This window comes from Neolamprologus brichardi, chromosome 17, assembly GCF_056152115.1.
Source record: "Neolamprologus brichardi isolate AB-2024 chromosome 17, ASM5615211v1, whole genome shotgun sequence".
NCBI lineage: Eukaryota > Metazoa > Chordata > Actinopteri > Cichliformes > Cichlidae > Neolamprologus > Neolamprologus brichardi.
The window spans coordinates 2,266,642-2,282,888 of NC_142120.1; the positions used below are offsets into that span (position 1 = coordinate 2,266,642).

The following is a 16,247-nucleotide window of genomic DNA, read 5'->3' on the forward strand; positions in this document are numbered from 1 at the left end:
AGCATTATGGGAAATGTATTTCTTTTAAGCGAGGTAGCAGTTTAGTCAACCTAAACAAACCTCGCTTGAAAACATAAGTATTAAGCTGTAAAAACAAAACAACAAAACAACAAACAAACAAAATAATTATGTGTATACCGTGTGTTAGCAACTAGGTCTAAGTTTTTAAAAAATCGTCCTCGTGACCTCAGGTGTCTATGGGATACAGATACTGCAGACAGTGACCGCCGGCAGATGACGCCAAAACATACTAAATCGACGTCAATGTAAGTACCAATGTACCAATGACTGTAGAAAAGATTGTTTTTACAGTCATTGGTAAGTACGCTTGTGCAAGCATAGAAATACGGGTAGCAATATCTGTTATTTTTATGCATCAAATATACATATACATATATGGGAGGTGGCTGATATCTAGAAATCCTACCAGTGGCTGGACAATGCTGGACTGAAAGACAGCACAGAGGCACTAATCATGGCAGCACAGGAACAAGCTCTGAGCACGAGATCCATAGAGGCTGGGGTCAATCACACCAGGTAGGACCCCAGGTGCAGGCTGTGTAAAGATGCCCCTGAGACAATCCAGCTCATAACAGCAGGGTGCAAGATGCTAGCAGGCAGGGCATACATGGAAAGCCATAACAAAGTGGCATGCATAGTGTACAGAAACATCTGTGCCAAGTATAACCTGGAGTAATTAGTTAGATTACTTGTTACTGAAAGAAGTAACACCGTTATTCCCATCACTGTATATATAAATATTTACATATATGAGGCATAATATATAATAATAACAATATGACTGATATCATCAAATCAAATCTCATGACGCATTAAAAAAATATTTGCAAAAGGCTTAAAGACAACTGGACTATATTGGACTAGCCAATACAGGACTAAAGTTGTCTTTAAAAGTCTCTGTAGTATAATTAAAGGATACTGAAGGTAGTGCTGTGCAGAAAGAATAAAAGCCTAAACTAGCTTATTTATGTAATTCATTGACTGCTCGACTGGATATCACTATTTTCCATTATTATTAGTATGTTTGCATATCTGTTGGTATGTGATTGTAGGCAGCCTGTATAAAGTTCAGTTTGTATTTTTGTTTGCATTTATGAAAAGGCAGCACGATGGTTAGCACTGTTGCCTCACAGCAAGAAGGTCCTGAGCCGGGGTCTTTCTGTGCAGACTTTGCATGTTCCCGTGTTTGCGTGGGTTCTCCCTGGGTACTCTGGCTTCCTCCCACAGTCCAAAGACATGCACTTTGTGGGGATACGTTAATTGAAAAATCCAAATTGCCCATAGGAGTGAATGTGAGTGCAAATGGTTGTCTGTCCCTGTGTGTTGGCCCTGCGAGAGACTGACGACCTGTCCAGGGTGCACCCTGGGATAGGCTCCAGCGCCCCCACGACCCTGAAAAGGATAAGTGGAAGCGGATGGATGTATGGATTTATAAAAAGGTGTGGGTCTTGATAAGTGTTAAACTTATACACTTAAAAAATCGTTGGCCCTTAGAAACATGGACCAACAATTTTAAAATAATAATAATGATAATAAAATGCAGCTGAAACATATGAAATCATAGGTTTATTTATTCAAATAATTAATCATTAAGGACGTTGTGTTAGGTGGAAACTGAATGTGTACAGATTATATTTGAATAGATTAAATTTAAAGTAATGTAATGTGTGTATCTATCGATCCAGCTAGCTGCCTATTATGATGCACATGCAAGTTTTGCTTTGTGTCCTTATGGATCTACAGTAATAACTTGAATATCTTTATAAATGTGATTCCTCTGCTCCGTACAGAAGCAACAGAGCTAATCTTATCTTTCAGCTACACCCTTCATAACTTCATGCTCCGTATTACACAGCACATTTAATAACTTGTAAAAGGTTGAAGTGTGGATATTTTCTTCTTATGTGTGCAGCTGTGTGTGTGTTTTCCTTTCTTTTGTTACACAGCCACTTACACTTTCACTTAGTGCTCTTGGGTGGAATTTCTTCGGACGTCTCAGTTTCACACATTTTACCGCGTCCCTTTGTGACATAAACCTTGTTGGTATTCAGAAACTGTTGAGACTAGTTGGACAAATACCTCAGTGGCTTGTTGGTTCATAATGAAAATGAGACTTCCACGAGACAAAAGCGTGAACACGAGAAGTTTTAAGGCAAACATTTGCTGCAGGCAGCGGAGCTATTTTCTGACAGTCTGCTGTCACGCCTGGATACCAACGTGTACAGTAAGCTGCGGAAACATTACAGTGAAAACCTCTTAATCTGAGTCAACCATACCGACAGTTGTCAGGACTTGTCATCAGCATTAAAGGCAGGAGCATGGACACTCCAGCCTGTGCTGTTTGAATTTAAAAACATGTGATTCATGGTTACAGGGACATTTACTTAAATCCATCAAAGATGAGAGTACTTTGCAGCAAGTTAATCCTTTGCAAATCTAGCCACTCATCTCTTGACATTTTTTCAAGTTTCGGTCCTTTCATTCAGTAAAGTGAGCCTAGCGTGTGAAACATCAATAGGACCAACCCAAAAGTAGGAGGTGGGAGCCTCCTGTGCACTGTAATTTATTTTTCTGCAGCCGTTCCAGCTGTGTTACTCATTCTCATCCTCCGCTGAGTCCTCCATCCTCTATCTTCCCCATTTCTTTGAAAAGTTTGCTCCCCCACGTTTGTTTTGGTAACAACAATCACGTTCTGTGAGGCTGTGTTGCTGTGGCGGTTGCATTGCATTGGACTTTATTCCACGCGTTCAAAAAGTTGCCCCTTGTTTGTACTGAAAGCTCACCAGGCCCAACACTCACATCATCACTTCATCGCTGACCTTCATGAGTCACGAGGATCTTAACAACATATACAAACAACTTTACTTAAAATAGGTTCTCTTACAGGCAGTGACCACGGCTCGCAGTTATGTCATCTCCCAAACATCCGGTGTCCATATTTGGTCAAGCGTGCTTCCAACCGGGTGTCCTGCTGTGTCATGACATCACTTCAGTTAAACTGTTTTTTATGTGGGTGAATTAGAGCGCGACGGATGGGCTTTCCAAGACTCCAAACATAAAAAAAAGCACAAAAAAGTGTTCCAATTAGCGAAGGAGTATAAACAAAGGGGGGACCAAAATGTCAGGATGGGGGTGGAATCAGGTGGTCGGAGCATGGGTAAACAGTGAGATAAACATTTGTTTGAGTGGAGCAGTGAGTCAGGTCATGCATGGGGTCTTACTGTATCTGTGTAAATGTTTTTCTGGACTTCACTCTGCAGTTATTCAGGAAACTCGGCTCGTGTGAGGCCGACCCTTCAGATAAGCATCGAGGTAAAATATTCCCTCATTTCTTAATGGCGTTAAAAAGATCTTTCCTCAGCTCTTCCAAGATGACTCACTGTGGCTTCTGCCTCACTCACTTGTGGCCAAAAGCCAGGAATAGATGGTTGTAGATTGACTAAAGTGTGACTTAAACATTGCACCATATTATTAGGAAGTGGATGGCTGTCCTGTTTGCAAACAGTGCTGTAGTAGTCGAGACTCGCTGACGTGTTTGGGCACCCCGAACCACTTTCTGCTCCGATGGCTTCTGTGGAAAGTATCCAAAAGATTTTGATAGAGACGGTATGGTGTAAAAATGATGCAATACCAGCAAGAGGCTATGCAAGTCATGCAAAATGGTCTGGTAAATGGTCTGTATTTGTATAGCGCTTCACTTAGTCCCTATGGACCCCAAAGTGCTTTAGACTACATTCAGTCATTCGCATACATTTGTAATCTGTCCTTTCAAACTGGTGTATTTCCCTCACAAATGAAAATAGCAAAAGTTATTCCAATCCATAAAAACGGAGAGAGAAGTCAGTTTACCAATTATAGGCCAATATCACTGCTCCCACAGTTCTCAAAAATTTTAGAAAAGTTATTTGTTAATAGACTTGATAAATATATTGAGAAGCATAATCTCCTAAGTGATAACCAATATGGCTTTAGAGTGAAAAGGTCCACTTCGATGGCAGTGATGGAACTTGTAGAAGGGATATCTAATGCTATAGATAATAAGGAATATACTGTTGGTGTTTTTATAGACTTAAAAAAGGCGTTTGATACGATTGATCATTCTATATTAATGAATAAACTAGAGAGATATGGCATAAGAGGGTTAGCATACAAGTGGATGAAAAGTTACCTGGATGACAGATATCAATATGTCGAATTCAATAATGTAAAATCTAAGCAGTTGAAGGTAACTTGTGGTGTTCCTCAGGGCTCTGTACTGGGCCCTAAATTATTTATATTATACATAAATGACATATGTAGCATTTCCAAACTGTTAAAATGTGTATTGTTTGCTGATGATACCACTCTGTATTGCTCAGGTAAAAACCTAGAACAGCTTCTGACTACAGCGGAAAAGGAGTTAAATATATTAAAAAACTGGTTTGATGTAAATAAGTTATCATTAAATATAAAGAAAACAAAATTGATTATTTTTGGCACTAGACAAATGAAAAATGTATCTAAAATCAGGGTTAATGGAATTGAAATTGAAAGAGTGTACGAAAATAAATTTCTTGGAGTGATAATTGATGATAAGCTGAGTTGGAAGTCTCATATAAACCATGTGAAAACAAAAATGTCAAAAACCATTGCTATTCTCTATAAAACAAAGCATGTCCTGAACAAAAAATCATTATACACACTCTATTGTACTCTGTTGCTTCCATATATGACTTACTGTCTGGAGATATGGGGTAATGCATATAAAACGAACACTCTTCCTATTTTCAAGTTGCAAAAAAGAGCTATAAGAATTATAAACCAATCAAACTATATAGAACCAACTAACATTTTGTTTATTAATCTGAATACCCTGAAATTTTATGATTTAGTTGAATATAAAATGGCACAGATAATGTATAAAGCACAAAATAACTTGCTTTGCCCCAGTACTCAGAAGCTGTTCAAAGTCAGAGAGTCAATATGACTTAAGGGGAACAGATTTCTTTAAAAAAAACAAGATAAGGACAAATATAAAGCAGAGATGTGTTTCTGTTAGAGGAGTTAACCTGTGGAATAGTTATGACAGTGATTTAAAAAGGTGTAGTTCATTTTCCTTGTTTAAAAATATGTTTAAAAATAGAGTATTAGAAAAATATATATATCAAGAATGAAAAGAGCAAAAAAAAAACAAAAACAAAAAACAAAAAAAACCTCTTGATTCTTTTGCTTTGATGTAGTTACTTACTAAGGTGGAAAGTTTTTTGTTTTTTTGTTTTTTTCTTGTTTGTTTGTTTGTTTGTTTTGTTTTTGCTTTGTTTTATTATTTGCTTCGAGCCCTGTGTACAGGAGCTGCATGCTAAAAGATCTTTTGTTAAAAGGGTTGGCGTAATAAGCAAATGCTTCAGCCAATACCTTTTGATTAGCCTTGTCTCATGCTTTCTTGCTTTGTGGTAGATCTTTGTTCTGTCTTCACTGAGATATTTGAATGCTAATCAATAAAAAACATATCACCACCCGTCATCCACCCATTCACACACTGGTGATGGCAGCTACATTGTAGCCACAGCCACCCTGGGGCGCACTGACAGAGGCGAGGCTGCTGGACACTGGCACCACCGGGCCCTCTGACCACCACCAGTAGGCAACGGGTGAAGTGTCTTGCCCAAGGACACAACGACCGAGACTGTCCGAGCCAGGGCTCGAACCGGCAACCTTCTGATTACAAGGTGAACTCCCAACTCTTGAGCCACGATCGCCACGCTACTGTGGCAAACACATGTAGATCCTTAGAGGAATATTTATAAGAGCGTAACAGTTTGGCAGCTCTGGCTTCAATATTCATTAGAAATCCTTCTTACAGGCAATTATATAAGAGACTAATGTAATTTCCCTCCAAGGAAGCCACAACCCCCCCTCACCTCAGAAAGTTTGAAACAAGCTTGGACGTTCTTTTCCAAATTTCTAAATCACTAAAGCTACAAAACCTACAACAAATAAAGTGTTACCCCCTATTAGTCAAATTTAACCCTTTTTTTGCCTTACAGCAGGGCTGGGGAACTCCAGGCCTCGAGGGCCGATGTCCTGCAGCGTTTAGATGTTTCCTTGAACCAACACAGCTGATTTAAATGGCTTAATTACCTCATCAACACGTCTTGAAGTTGCAATCTTGTCATTCAGGTGTGTTGACCCAGGGTGAGATCTAAAACTTGCAGGACACCGGCCCACGAGGTCTGGAGTTGCCCAGCCCTGCCTTACAGCATGAAACCTGCCAGTTCAATTAACCCACAGGTGTCGAACTCCAGGCCTCGAGGGCCGGTGTCCTGCAGGTTTTAGATGTTTCCTTGATCCAACACAGCTGATTTAAAGGCTAAATTACCTCCTCAACATGTCCTGAGGTTCTCCAGAGGCCTGATAATGAACTGATCACTTGATTCAGGTGTGCTGAGCCAGGGTGAGATCTAAAACTTGCAGGACACCGGCCCTCGAGGCCTGGAGTTTGACACCCCTGAATTAACCTGATACGTCCATGATACGTTAGGTTGTGGGACCATCTTTACCAGCAAGAAGTCTGGAGTCTGAAATGGTCATCACTGCTGTGCTCGTGGTCATTTGTCCTGTCACGTGATCCAGTTTCAGCTAAATTTTGTATCTGAAATTGGACAAAGGATTTCATACATGATTCAGTGACTCCAAGGTGCCCAAGTCCTGTGGCTGTAAATCAAACCCGACTCATCACCCCTGCGCCGCCATGCTTGAGAGTTAGCAGGAAGTGTTTCTTCCATAGATGACTCTCATCCTTTAAAAACAATAAAATCAGTAAAATACAGGGGGGGGGGGAATAGAAGGTGTTTGCTGTTAAACCATTTTAGTGTTTGAGTGCATTCACGACAATTTGGTGCGATACTCCAGTAACTGGGACCGGTGGTGTCACTTGGTGAGGATATTAGAGCTTCATAGTCCGAAGGTAAACTGTGCCTCCGAGTCAGTGCACAACTCTGACGACCTGGGTAAGTCCTCCAGGGGACCTCTTCAACTTTTTCTCAAACTGTTATGGAGTCGAAGCATCGCATTAAATCAGCGGTCTCCAACCTTTTTTGCGCCACGGACCGGTTTATGCCCAACAATATTTTCACGGACCGGCCTTTAAGGTGTCACGGATAAATACAACAAAATAAAACTAGTACTGGTACCGAAAAAAAGAAGATTTATTCATAACCAGTGTTGGGAAGGTTACTTTTAAAATGTATCCCATTACAGATTACAGATTACATGCCCCAAAATGTATTCTGTAACGTATTCCGTTACGTTACTCAATGAGAGTAACGTATTCTGAATACTTTGGATTACTTAATATATTATCATGCTGTTTACAACTACATGAATGTACTATTGCTGTGATTTATTACTGTTACTGAAGGTCCGCGGCTCTGAACCGTAGTAAAGGGACCTCTGGCTAATACGGTGGGTTCTGTGTCGGCTCGTAGCCGAAAACTAGCTTTACTTTGTTGTCTGGGTCAACTTTGCTAGCAGAGACAGAGAGAGGCGTTGAAAGGCTGCTCCAACGGAACTTATTGTTTTTGGGGGAAAACACGAACACGGTGTACAGTCGAGTCTTAATAGCTTACTTACAGCTGGGCTCGTCAGGCTCTCTTCTTGGCTGCAGTGGTTATTATTATATTTACATGCTTCCAGCTCCCGTTTCTGCTCGATGACAGCTCGTACTTTTCCTTTTTCTCCCTCCCTCGCTCACAGACACATAACGGGTATGGCAGTCCATTCTCCCTGCAGCACGGACTACACTGCCCATGATGCTACATTCTTTAGAGCTATACCGGTAGCATTCTGCCTATTAGCTTAGCACAACAACAACAACAACAGGCGCTCTCTCACCCAGGAAACACGCAGAGAGAGAGCGTCACCCTGTAACCATGGCAACCGTAACGCTGCCACCTGGAACAACAGAACGTAGCTGTCAAACAAAACCCAAACAGTCCTGACCCGCCACAATATGAAACAGGGAAGTACCGCCGTGTAATCCATTTATTTCAACAAAGTAACTGTATTCTAAATACCACCTTTTTAAACGGTAACTGTAACGGAATACAGTTACTCATATTTTGTATTTTAAATACGTAACGGCGGTACATGTATTCCGTTACTCCCCAACACTGTTCATAACACACGTGAAAAGACCCAGGAAAACCGAGTAAACTATAAAAACGATAACAAAATAACGCTGAAAACCGATAAAAGCCCTGAAAACTATACATTTCACACCTGAGCCTCAACTCTCGCGACCAAACGACTCACGGACCGATGATAACACACGGATGAACTTTCCTGGAAACACATAAAACTGCCGCCTTTTCAGATACACGCACGCCAATCATGTACTGAGCAATAATGTCCGACGCTCCTGCTTTTCAGTCAAGCTGAAGATTGTTGAAACATTGGTGGACAGAAGATTAAAAAACAAGTCTGATAAATGAAAACGATAAATGTAAGAAAAGCAGTAAACTAAGGACGGCCTTTTGAGAAGAAGGAAGCATGAACGGTAAATGTGTCTTATTTCTATAAAGCTTCTCTATTTTCTCAAGTGCTGTTCCCAAAATGGGGTTTTAATGATTTGATTATAAGTTAAACAAAGTAAGTATGATAATATAGTTATGATAAATTTACGATGAGATGGAGGAAACCTGTCTGGAGGCTGTCTGAGCTTTAAGAGGCGAACTGCGTCTCGAAAATACACAAAAACACTTACCTTCCATAAGAATTCATATGATCCTGTTATCTACTTCATGACAAACCTTGTTTCCTACAGGCTGTTTGATTTAGCTCACTGCAAATTAAATTGTGGGTTATTGCAAGTCATCACTGAAAGGGAAAACAAAAAATCAAGTTGTGGTTTCAGCATGCCAGGAGTTCAGGGGGTCACGGGTGAGTCAAGTCTGTGCTTCGATACAGATGAAGTTATCATACATGTGCCAGCATCCGTCTGCACACTAATTTTCTTATGCAAACCTTTGAAAACTTTCTTTTTCTGATCTCTTTTTGAAAATTTTACTTCACTTCAAGATGAGTTACTAAACTCGAGAGTATTTACACCAGGCCTTTTAATCTACGCAAAGTACACACACTTAAACTAAAGGGTTTAAGTGTCTCGAGTGTAGACAGAGGTGGTGGGAGTGAAGGAAAAACTCGTCAGATGACAGAGTAAAATTCTTGGCTTCATCTCCTGGCAAATTCTGAAGCGATCCTCTGCTGCTTAGGTTCAATAAAGACTTAAAATATGTGTGAAATTGTGTGAAATTTCACTGTATTTTAGTTTTACTAAGTATGAATGGAAAATGGAGAAAAACCTCGCTCTGTCCGAAGGCTTAAACACATTTGAAATCCTAATTTTACTTCCTCTTTGAGCCGCAAATGAAACGTGCAATTTCTACAATTCAAAAAAGCCCAAACTCACTACTTTATAACCACCTGAACAGGAACTACTAATGCAAGATGTTGTGGACTCCATCAGCGACTTCCTGGAAACAGTGGTGAGCATTCTCACCCTGCCATTAAAACCCAAATCTATATCGTGTATGAATGAAATGCAATGGCAAACATTCGATTTTTTATTATTATTGTTATTATGACTGACACGTTTACTTAAATACTAATACAAAGGTTAAAGGGAAACCTGATGTGATGATGTTGACACTGTGCTGAGTCATGACTTGTGGGGTAAGATTACACACAGGAACCCCAACATTAACCATTTCCTTATTTGTGACTTCCTCCATTCGTTTCCAGTTCACAGTATGACCTGCGCAGACATGAATGAACCCATCTATGATCACAGTGATGAAAAGTTGATCTTTTTCTTACTTCCTCTGTTTTTAAATGTTGTCAGAGCACCAGGGATACATCAAACATACACGTGTAACACATTTGGGGATGTCTGTTTGTACAAACCCTGATTTTTTACAAGCAGCCTGTGTAAACCTCAATCGAGTCGAATATAAAAACTACAAAAAAACCCTATTAATCATTATTTTTACAAGTAGATACAGTGTTGGAGTCAGTGTTACAGTTTTGGCTTGTATCGGAGTAGTGGTGAGGGGAGTTGTGCTCTCTCTCTAAATATATATATTTATATATATTGTATTAATAAAAGCTGCTCTCCTCACATTACTGTAACTGTCTCGCCCATATTCTGAAGCACCCTTATCTGGGTCACTGATGTTTCGTCATCTTTTCCTTTAGACAACAATCCCAAAACACTAGAGCGCTGGTGGAGATGTTACACTTGCCTATTTATTGAAACCCAGCTCAATATTTTCATATTTTAATGTAACTGTCTTTCTTAGATCTTTCTTCCTTTGGTTCTTCATCAGCAGCCAAACTCTTCGTTTACTCGATGTCGTTCTCTTCGTCGTCTTCCATCTGAGGCAGCTCTTTCTCTGGCAACAGGCCGTAGCTGTTGAGGAAACCCTCCACGTCAGTAGCAAAGAATTCCTCATTTAGATGCTGTGTGCAGGCCAGGAAGTTTCCCAGTAGCTCTCCGGCTTTGTACACGAGCAGCGTGGGTAAATATTCATCCGAGAAGCGCTCGGCGGCACCGGAGGCGACGGCGTCAATCCTGCAGAACTTTACGGTGGGATACTCAGTGGCCAGGCAGTCAAGGCAGCTGTTGAGTGCCTCGCAGCCTTTAATCCCATCCTTGTAGATGTGCACAACCACAACCGTGCTGTGATGCTCCTTTTCAATAACTTCTAGGAAAGCCTCTCCACTGTCCAGGTCGTACACGCCTTCAAACCTTGGCCCAAAGCTGAGCTTGTCATGCATCTCTTGCATGCACCGCTTTCTGTAGCTCTTTAGACATCCTTCATCCTCCTCCTTAAGTAGTTCATACTCTTGGACACTCATCTGAAGGAAGTGTATTAAAACAGTAGTTACATTTTTGGGTTGATATTTATGTGCAGCGTTTGGAATGGCAAACATTTGCTGCTCGAGGCTAAAGTTTTCAAAAATAACTGAGAATTTCTGCAATTTCCTGAATCAGAGTTAAGAACTGTGGGAGCGCTGTGGGAACTGGGTTGTGTCATACCTTGCGGTTAAGGTTTCCTCTGGAGGCATCTTTTGCTTTGCTGGGGGATGACATTTGTCTCAGCAGTTCCTTTTTTGCAGGATTCAAGTTTTCTTGTTCCATGCTTTCCAACTTAAACCTCCTCCAGTCATTGATCACCCCTTTGGGGCCTACGGAGAAAGCAGATAGTTGTTTGTGTTCAGGGAAATTACTAATGTCTCTGCTAAACTATTTATGAACGCAGAGTGGCGAGAACGAAACAGGAGTGCTCCAGGATGCTTCAACAGACAGGATTTAATTCATGCGTGTGGGAGCTGTGGTTTTATAAAGCAGCAGTCATACAAATCTTGGTTTTAACAGTGATGTCGTGTATATTTATGTTTGAAACCACTGGTCACGCTTATGGATAAGGCGTGTCTTTTTACAGGAAGTGTACCAGTTACCTCAGTGTTGCATAATAAAAAGAAGATTAGAGCATCTGTTAACCTCTTACAATTATCCAGGTCACTGATGTACGGTGGCCCTGAGAGGCCAAACGGTCTGCAACTTAAGAAAACACCAGCAATAAAAGAAATGCTGCAAAAGCACACAAAACACAACGGAAACAGGAAAAAGGAAAACAGAAATAGAAAAAACAAAAATGGAAATAGGAAAAAACAGATTTCAAAAAGCACAAGGGAAGTGTTTGTGGGGAGACAATAACCCGACGGACCAGTTGCAGGAACCAAAACATGTTAGGTAAGTGTGTTTTAATCTCATCATTCATATAATACTGATGACGGATTTTTAGGCTAATAGCTAAGCTAACACACTTCTCATCTTTTCTTTCCTCACAAAACCGACAGATCCTCCACTTCTTTTAAGAGTCTCTCAGCGCAGTTCTTATCAACTGGTCCGTCGGGTTATTGTCTCCCCAGAAACACAGAAACACTTCCCTTGTCCTTTTGGAAATGTTTTTTTCCCTATTTTTGTTTTCTTTTTTCCTAAACCTCTTGTGTTTTGTGTGCTTTTGCAGCGTTTTTCTTATTGCTGGTGTTTTCTTAAGTTCCAGTCCGTTTGGCCTCTCAGGGCCACCGTACTGATGGCTTGTTTAAAGCTTTGATTGTCAAACAATAAAAAAACATCCACAGAGAATTTGATTTAAAAAGATGTGCAAGAGTGTCAGCAAACTCTTCTATTTCTACACTTCAGTTTAACACACACACACGTCCGTGTGGTAGATTGGAAATGTTTGTGACCGGAGAACTGTGATGCCAAAATTCATGCTTGAGATTTAATTTGAACAGTAGCATGTCCTAATTTCTTAAGATATGCTTGTTTACCATGTGACTCCAACACATCCTAACACATGTCAGGTTGCGTTAGGTTGTGTTTGAGCCACAGCCCGACCCTAATCTTTGTCAGGTTGCTGATGAAGAGGTGGACGTGAGGTTGAAGTGCCCAGACTCTGCAGATTTACACTTCGCTCTGCTTTTTTACTCTAAAAACTATTTTCTTGATGAACAATCTCATAGTGTTTGTGAAAACACCATAAACACAAAGTGTCAGTTCCTGTGTGAGGTTTTAAACGCCATGTCGCCTCACCTGTTTGGGTCGCGGACTCTTCCAAGTCAATCAGTCGCTCAGACATTTTCCTGGTTGGTTAGCTGGAGGACGACAATCGAGAAAATGCCGACATGGCGCCATTAATGATTTAGATAATCTTTGGGTTGTCACTGCAACAGATTTAGAGTCACTGCTACTGGATATCCGGTGACTTCCACGATTTTTAATTAAATTAATGCAGTCTAAGAGGATTACTGACCTGCGGCAGACTTGCGTGCTTGCTGTAAGTCCTTAAAGCTACTGCTTGAAGAATGAGCTGATGAATGTGGTCACTAAAATGATGAAACACAATCATAAACACAAGATTACACAATCACAATGATGCTGCAAATTTAGTGATTAAAACAGATGTGTGAATGCAACAGGAACTACACATTTAGATGCATTAGCATATTCTTATTGCAAATACTGGTAAAATTACCATCTTGCTAAACTTTTGACCTTCGCACTGCTTCCTAATGTCTCTGTGATGCTGCTGTTTGCACAGGTAGGTTGGCCTACATCCACCTCTATGCTGTAGCCAATATCTGATTGGATTAAATGATCTGTTCCCAGGGTTCCAGGTAGTGCAGCCCTGCTTCCTGTATGCAGTCACAATGCTCATCTGGGGTAATGATCTTTAAGACGGCAGGTCTAAGTTCCTCTAAGGTCACAGCAAGACGTAATTTTCTGTGATTAGCTCTAGCATTAGCAGATGGAGCAAGGTAAACAGCCTATACTTGTTTTTATTATTATTATTGTAGGTCTGTTTCTTTGTGTTTTGGTGAGAAATAGACGTCTCGTAACCATCTGACTTCCAATTAGTCACAGACCCGTGACTAAACTCAGCACATCAGAATGAACTCTTTGTTTGTGTTCTGCACAGAAGCTTTTACTTTAAGTCATCAAAGAAACTAAACGAGAATAAACAAAAACAGCCCCTCGGATACATAACGTGGCAACATAATGTAAATTATACACATGAAACATAAAAACGTCCCCAAAGTCTGTGTATGTAAGCAAAACACACTGATCAAATAGCTCGTATACTTTAAATGATTTCGTTCAAAACTCAGCTTCACATTTCTAAACCCGCCTGTGTGACTTTTTACCGCATTATTAACAAAGGTTGTCTTACCTCCCACGGTCACAGTGAGGTCCTCCCTTTGTAGCAGCAGATAACCTTGCACTGATCTCCACTCAGTCACTTCACTGAGCTATCTGTTGCTGGGTGGTGTGTGTTTTTGCGTGCATGTGTGTGTCTATTCCAGCCAATGAAATTGGCCTAATGGAGATTTCAAAAGCAACCCTGTACACCGAACAGAAATAGAGCGCAGATCCTAAGAGGATTTCACCTCAGCAATTAGAAGACTCGACTTGATAAAGGCCTGACTACACTCGATGAAGAAAGAGAGAGAATGACAAAAAACTGAAAGAAAAAAGTGTCTTTTTTAAAAAAGCTTCTTTTCTTTTTTCCACCATATCGCACATTTAATGCATCACTTGATCAGGCAGCTGATAAGAGCCATTCCCATTCAAGAGCAGTACACAAGAGCCACTGTGTTGCATTTTTTATGAACAGCGCATTAAGAGTTAACTCGAGGAAAAGCACCATATCCCCAAGATGAACTTTCAAATAAAGTGATCCTGTCTGGAATTCAAAGTTCTTCCAGGCATAGAGCTTCACACGAAACACATGACGGGAATCTTTCAAAACACAAAACACCGCTAGCTAAGGGTGGGGAATATCTAGTGATACGCTTTGTCATGTGCTTCCCGACTGTTTTCCACACAAAAATCCCACTCACTCATTTCTAACACCCAGATTTCCCTCACATGTAGATTGGTAGTTACGTTTCAGAATTATGTAAAATTTTATTTTGAGGTAAAAAACTAAAACAAAACAATGTCAACATGTGATCCTGTTTTATTCACTGGTTATAACCAAGTAAGACATACTGAGAATATTAAGAAACACAAGTAGTAAGAACAAAGCAGAGACAACTGTGAAAGTTGTGTGTGGTTAGGTAATTAAGTTCAAGTTACGACAGAGTTCAGTACGAGCTTATAAAACCTAAATTCTTGTTATAGTTTTGTCATGTGATGCGTGTTGTCTCCTCGCATGTCTCCACAACTCAAGAATTTCCGCTTTTAAGCGACAAAAGAGGAAGACATGATTTCCTTTGCTTTAAGATGTATACATCTGTTCCTCAATATTAAAATATAACTAACTAATATTACTAATCAGAAGGACGTTTATATGGATAAAAAAGCAAATTTTATCACTTCCTGTTTTTATATTTTCCCAAATACGAGTGCTTGTTACTGATCCTTAAACAACAACATTACGCAGTAAACTGGTGACGTAAAAATGTTAAACACTTTAAGTGGAAAAAGTATTTTACTTTCCATTGCAGCTGAACTTTGCATCTGAATATCATTATCTTCACAGCAGGTATTTGTTTCCCTTCAGAGCAACATAAATGCAGGAACTGCACCTTTCAAGTTTTTATAATTTCGCAAGTTTACGTGCGCGAAGGAATCACCTCTTTGCACTCTTGGCCTTCATGCATCACTGTAAGCTTTCCGTTCCCTGAGTGCTGAATCACTGCAGCGCATTTAGGAAGGGCAAATGCTCGCCACACCCACACGATATTTTCTGCAACCGTGTTTGACTTTTGTCCTTCGTCTCTGCGTCTGTTTCCTGTCTTTATTGGCTTAAGGGATTACTGGACTTTTTTATTTCGGCACACAGAGCATGCATGTCAGGTGGGGCTCCATTATTCTCAGTCACTCGTAAAGCCCGGGTTGCTTACAGTGGAATTCGGCTGATTATTTTGCACCTTTTGTGCTAAAACTGTCTGTCAGCAGCAGCTATCTATCTATCTGAAGGTTCTAAAAAAAGAGCAGCGACTATTATTAACGTCAACAACTGTTTTTAATGTGGTTTTTAGTAACTTTTGTGAGAAAATGTGCTTTCAGTTGAATTCTTGTAATGAGCACAAGGTCAAACAGCCCACTACAAACCTTATATGTATTAGTGTTTTTTCTCATTTTAATAATGAAAAATACAAATTACCCAAATGGATCTTATCATTGCGTAATGGCTAACATAATAGCATACTGCCAGTGTACTGCTAGCTGCTAGTGTGGAGGGTTTTGTCAGGAAGGGCATCTGGTGGAAAATCTTTGCCAACTACAACGTGGAAGATTAGGATTTCCATACTGGATCGGCTGGGGAAGAGTTAACAATGACTGCATCTGATGTTGTTGGCCCACATTAGAAGGTGTAAACTGTGTTACTGTTGGCTGAAGACAAAATAAAAGTAATGGAAGAAGATTCAGAGACAGAAAGAGAAAGAAAAGCGGGAGTGTGGAGGTTAGACTAGAGGCTTTAAATGTAGGGACTATGAGCGTTGGCTGATATGATGGAGAAATGGAAGGTAGATAAGGTGTGTGTGCAGGAGACCAGGTGGAAGAGGAGCAAGGGTGGGAGCTCTGGAGATGGAGTCAAGTTGTTCATCATGGCAGAGATGTAGAATTGGAGTAGGGGTAACGTTAAAGGAACGGTAGATGAATAAAGTTG

At 40.4% G+C, this 16,247-nt stretch overlaps 1 protein-coding gene across 1 annotated transcript; it reads right to left on the minus strand.

Annotated features, from left to right (window-relative positions):
* Nucleotides 1–9,610: 9,610 nt before the first annotated feature.
* Nucleotides 9,611–13,916, minus strand: pdcb (phosducin b). The gene is made up of 5 exons (XM_006799704.2): nt 13,800–13,916; nt 12,882–12,954; nt 12,662–12,723; nt 11,099–11,247; nt 9,611–10,917 (listed from the first exon to the last, which is right to left on the minus strand). The coding sequence occupies exons 3-5, from the start codon at nt 12,705–12,707 to the stop codon at nt 10,402–10,404; spliced, it is 711 nt and encodes a 236-aa protein (XP_006799767.1). The 5' UTR covers nt 12,708–12,723; nt 12,882–12,954; nt 13,800–13,916; the 3' UTR covers nt 9,611–10,401.
* Nucleotides 13,917–16,247: the final 2,331 nt, after the last annotated feature.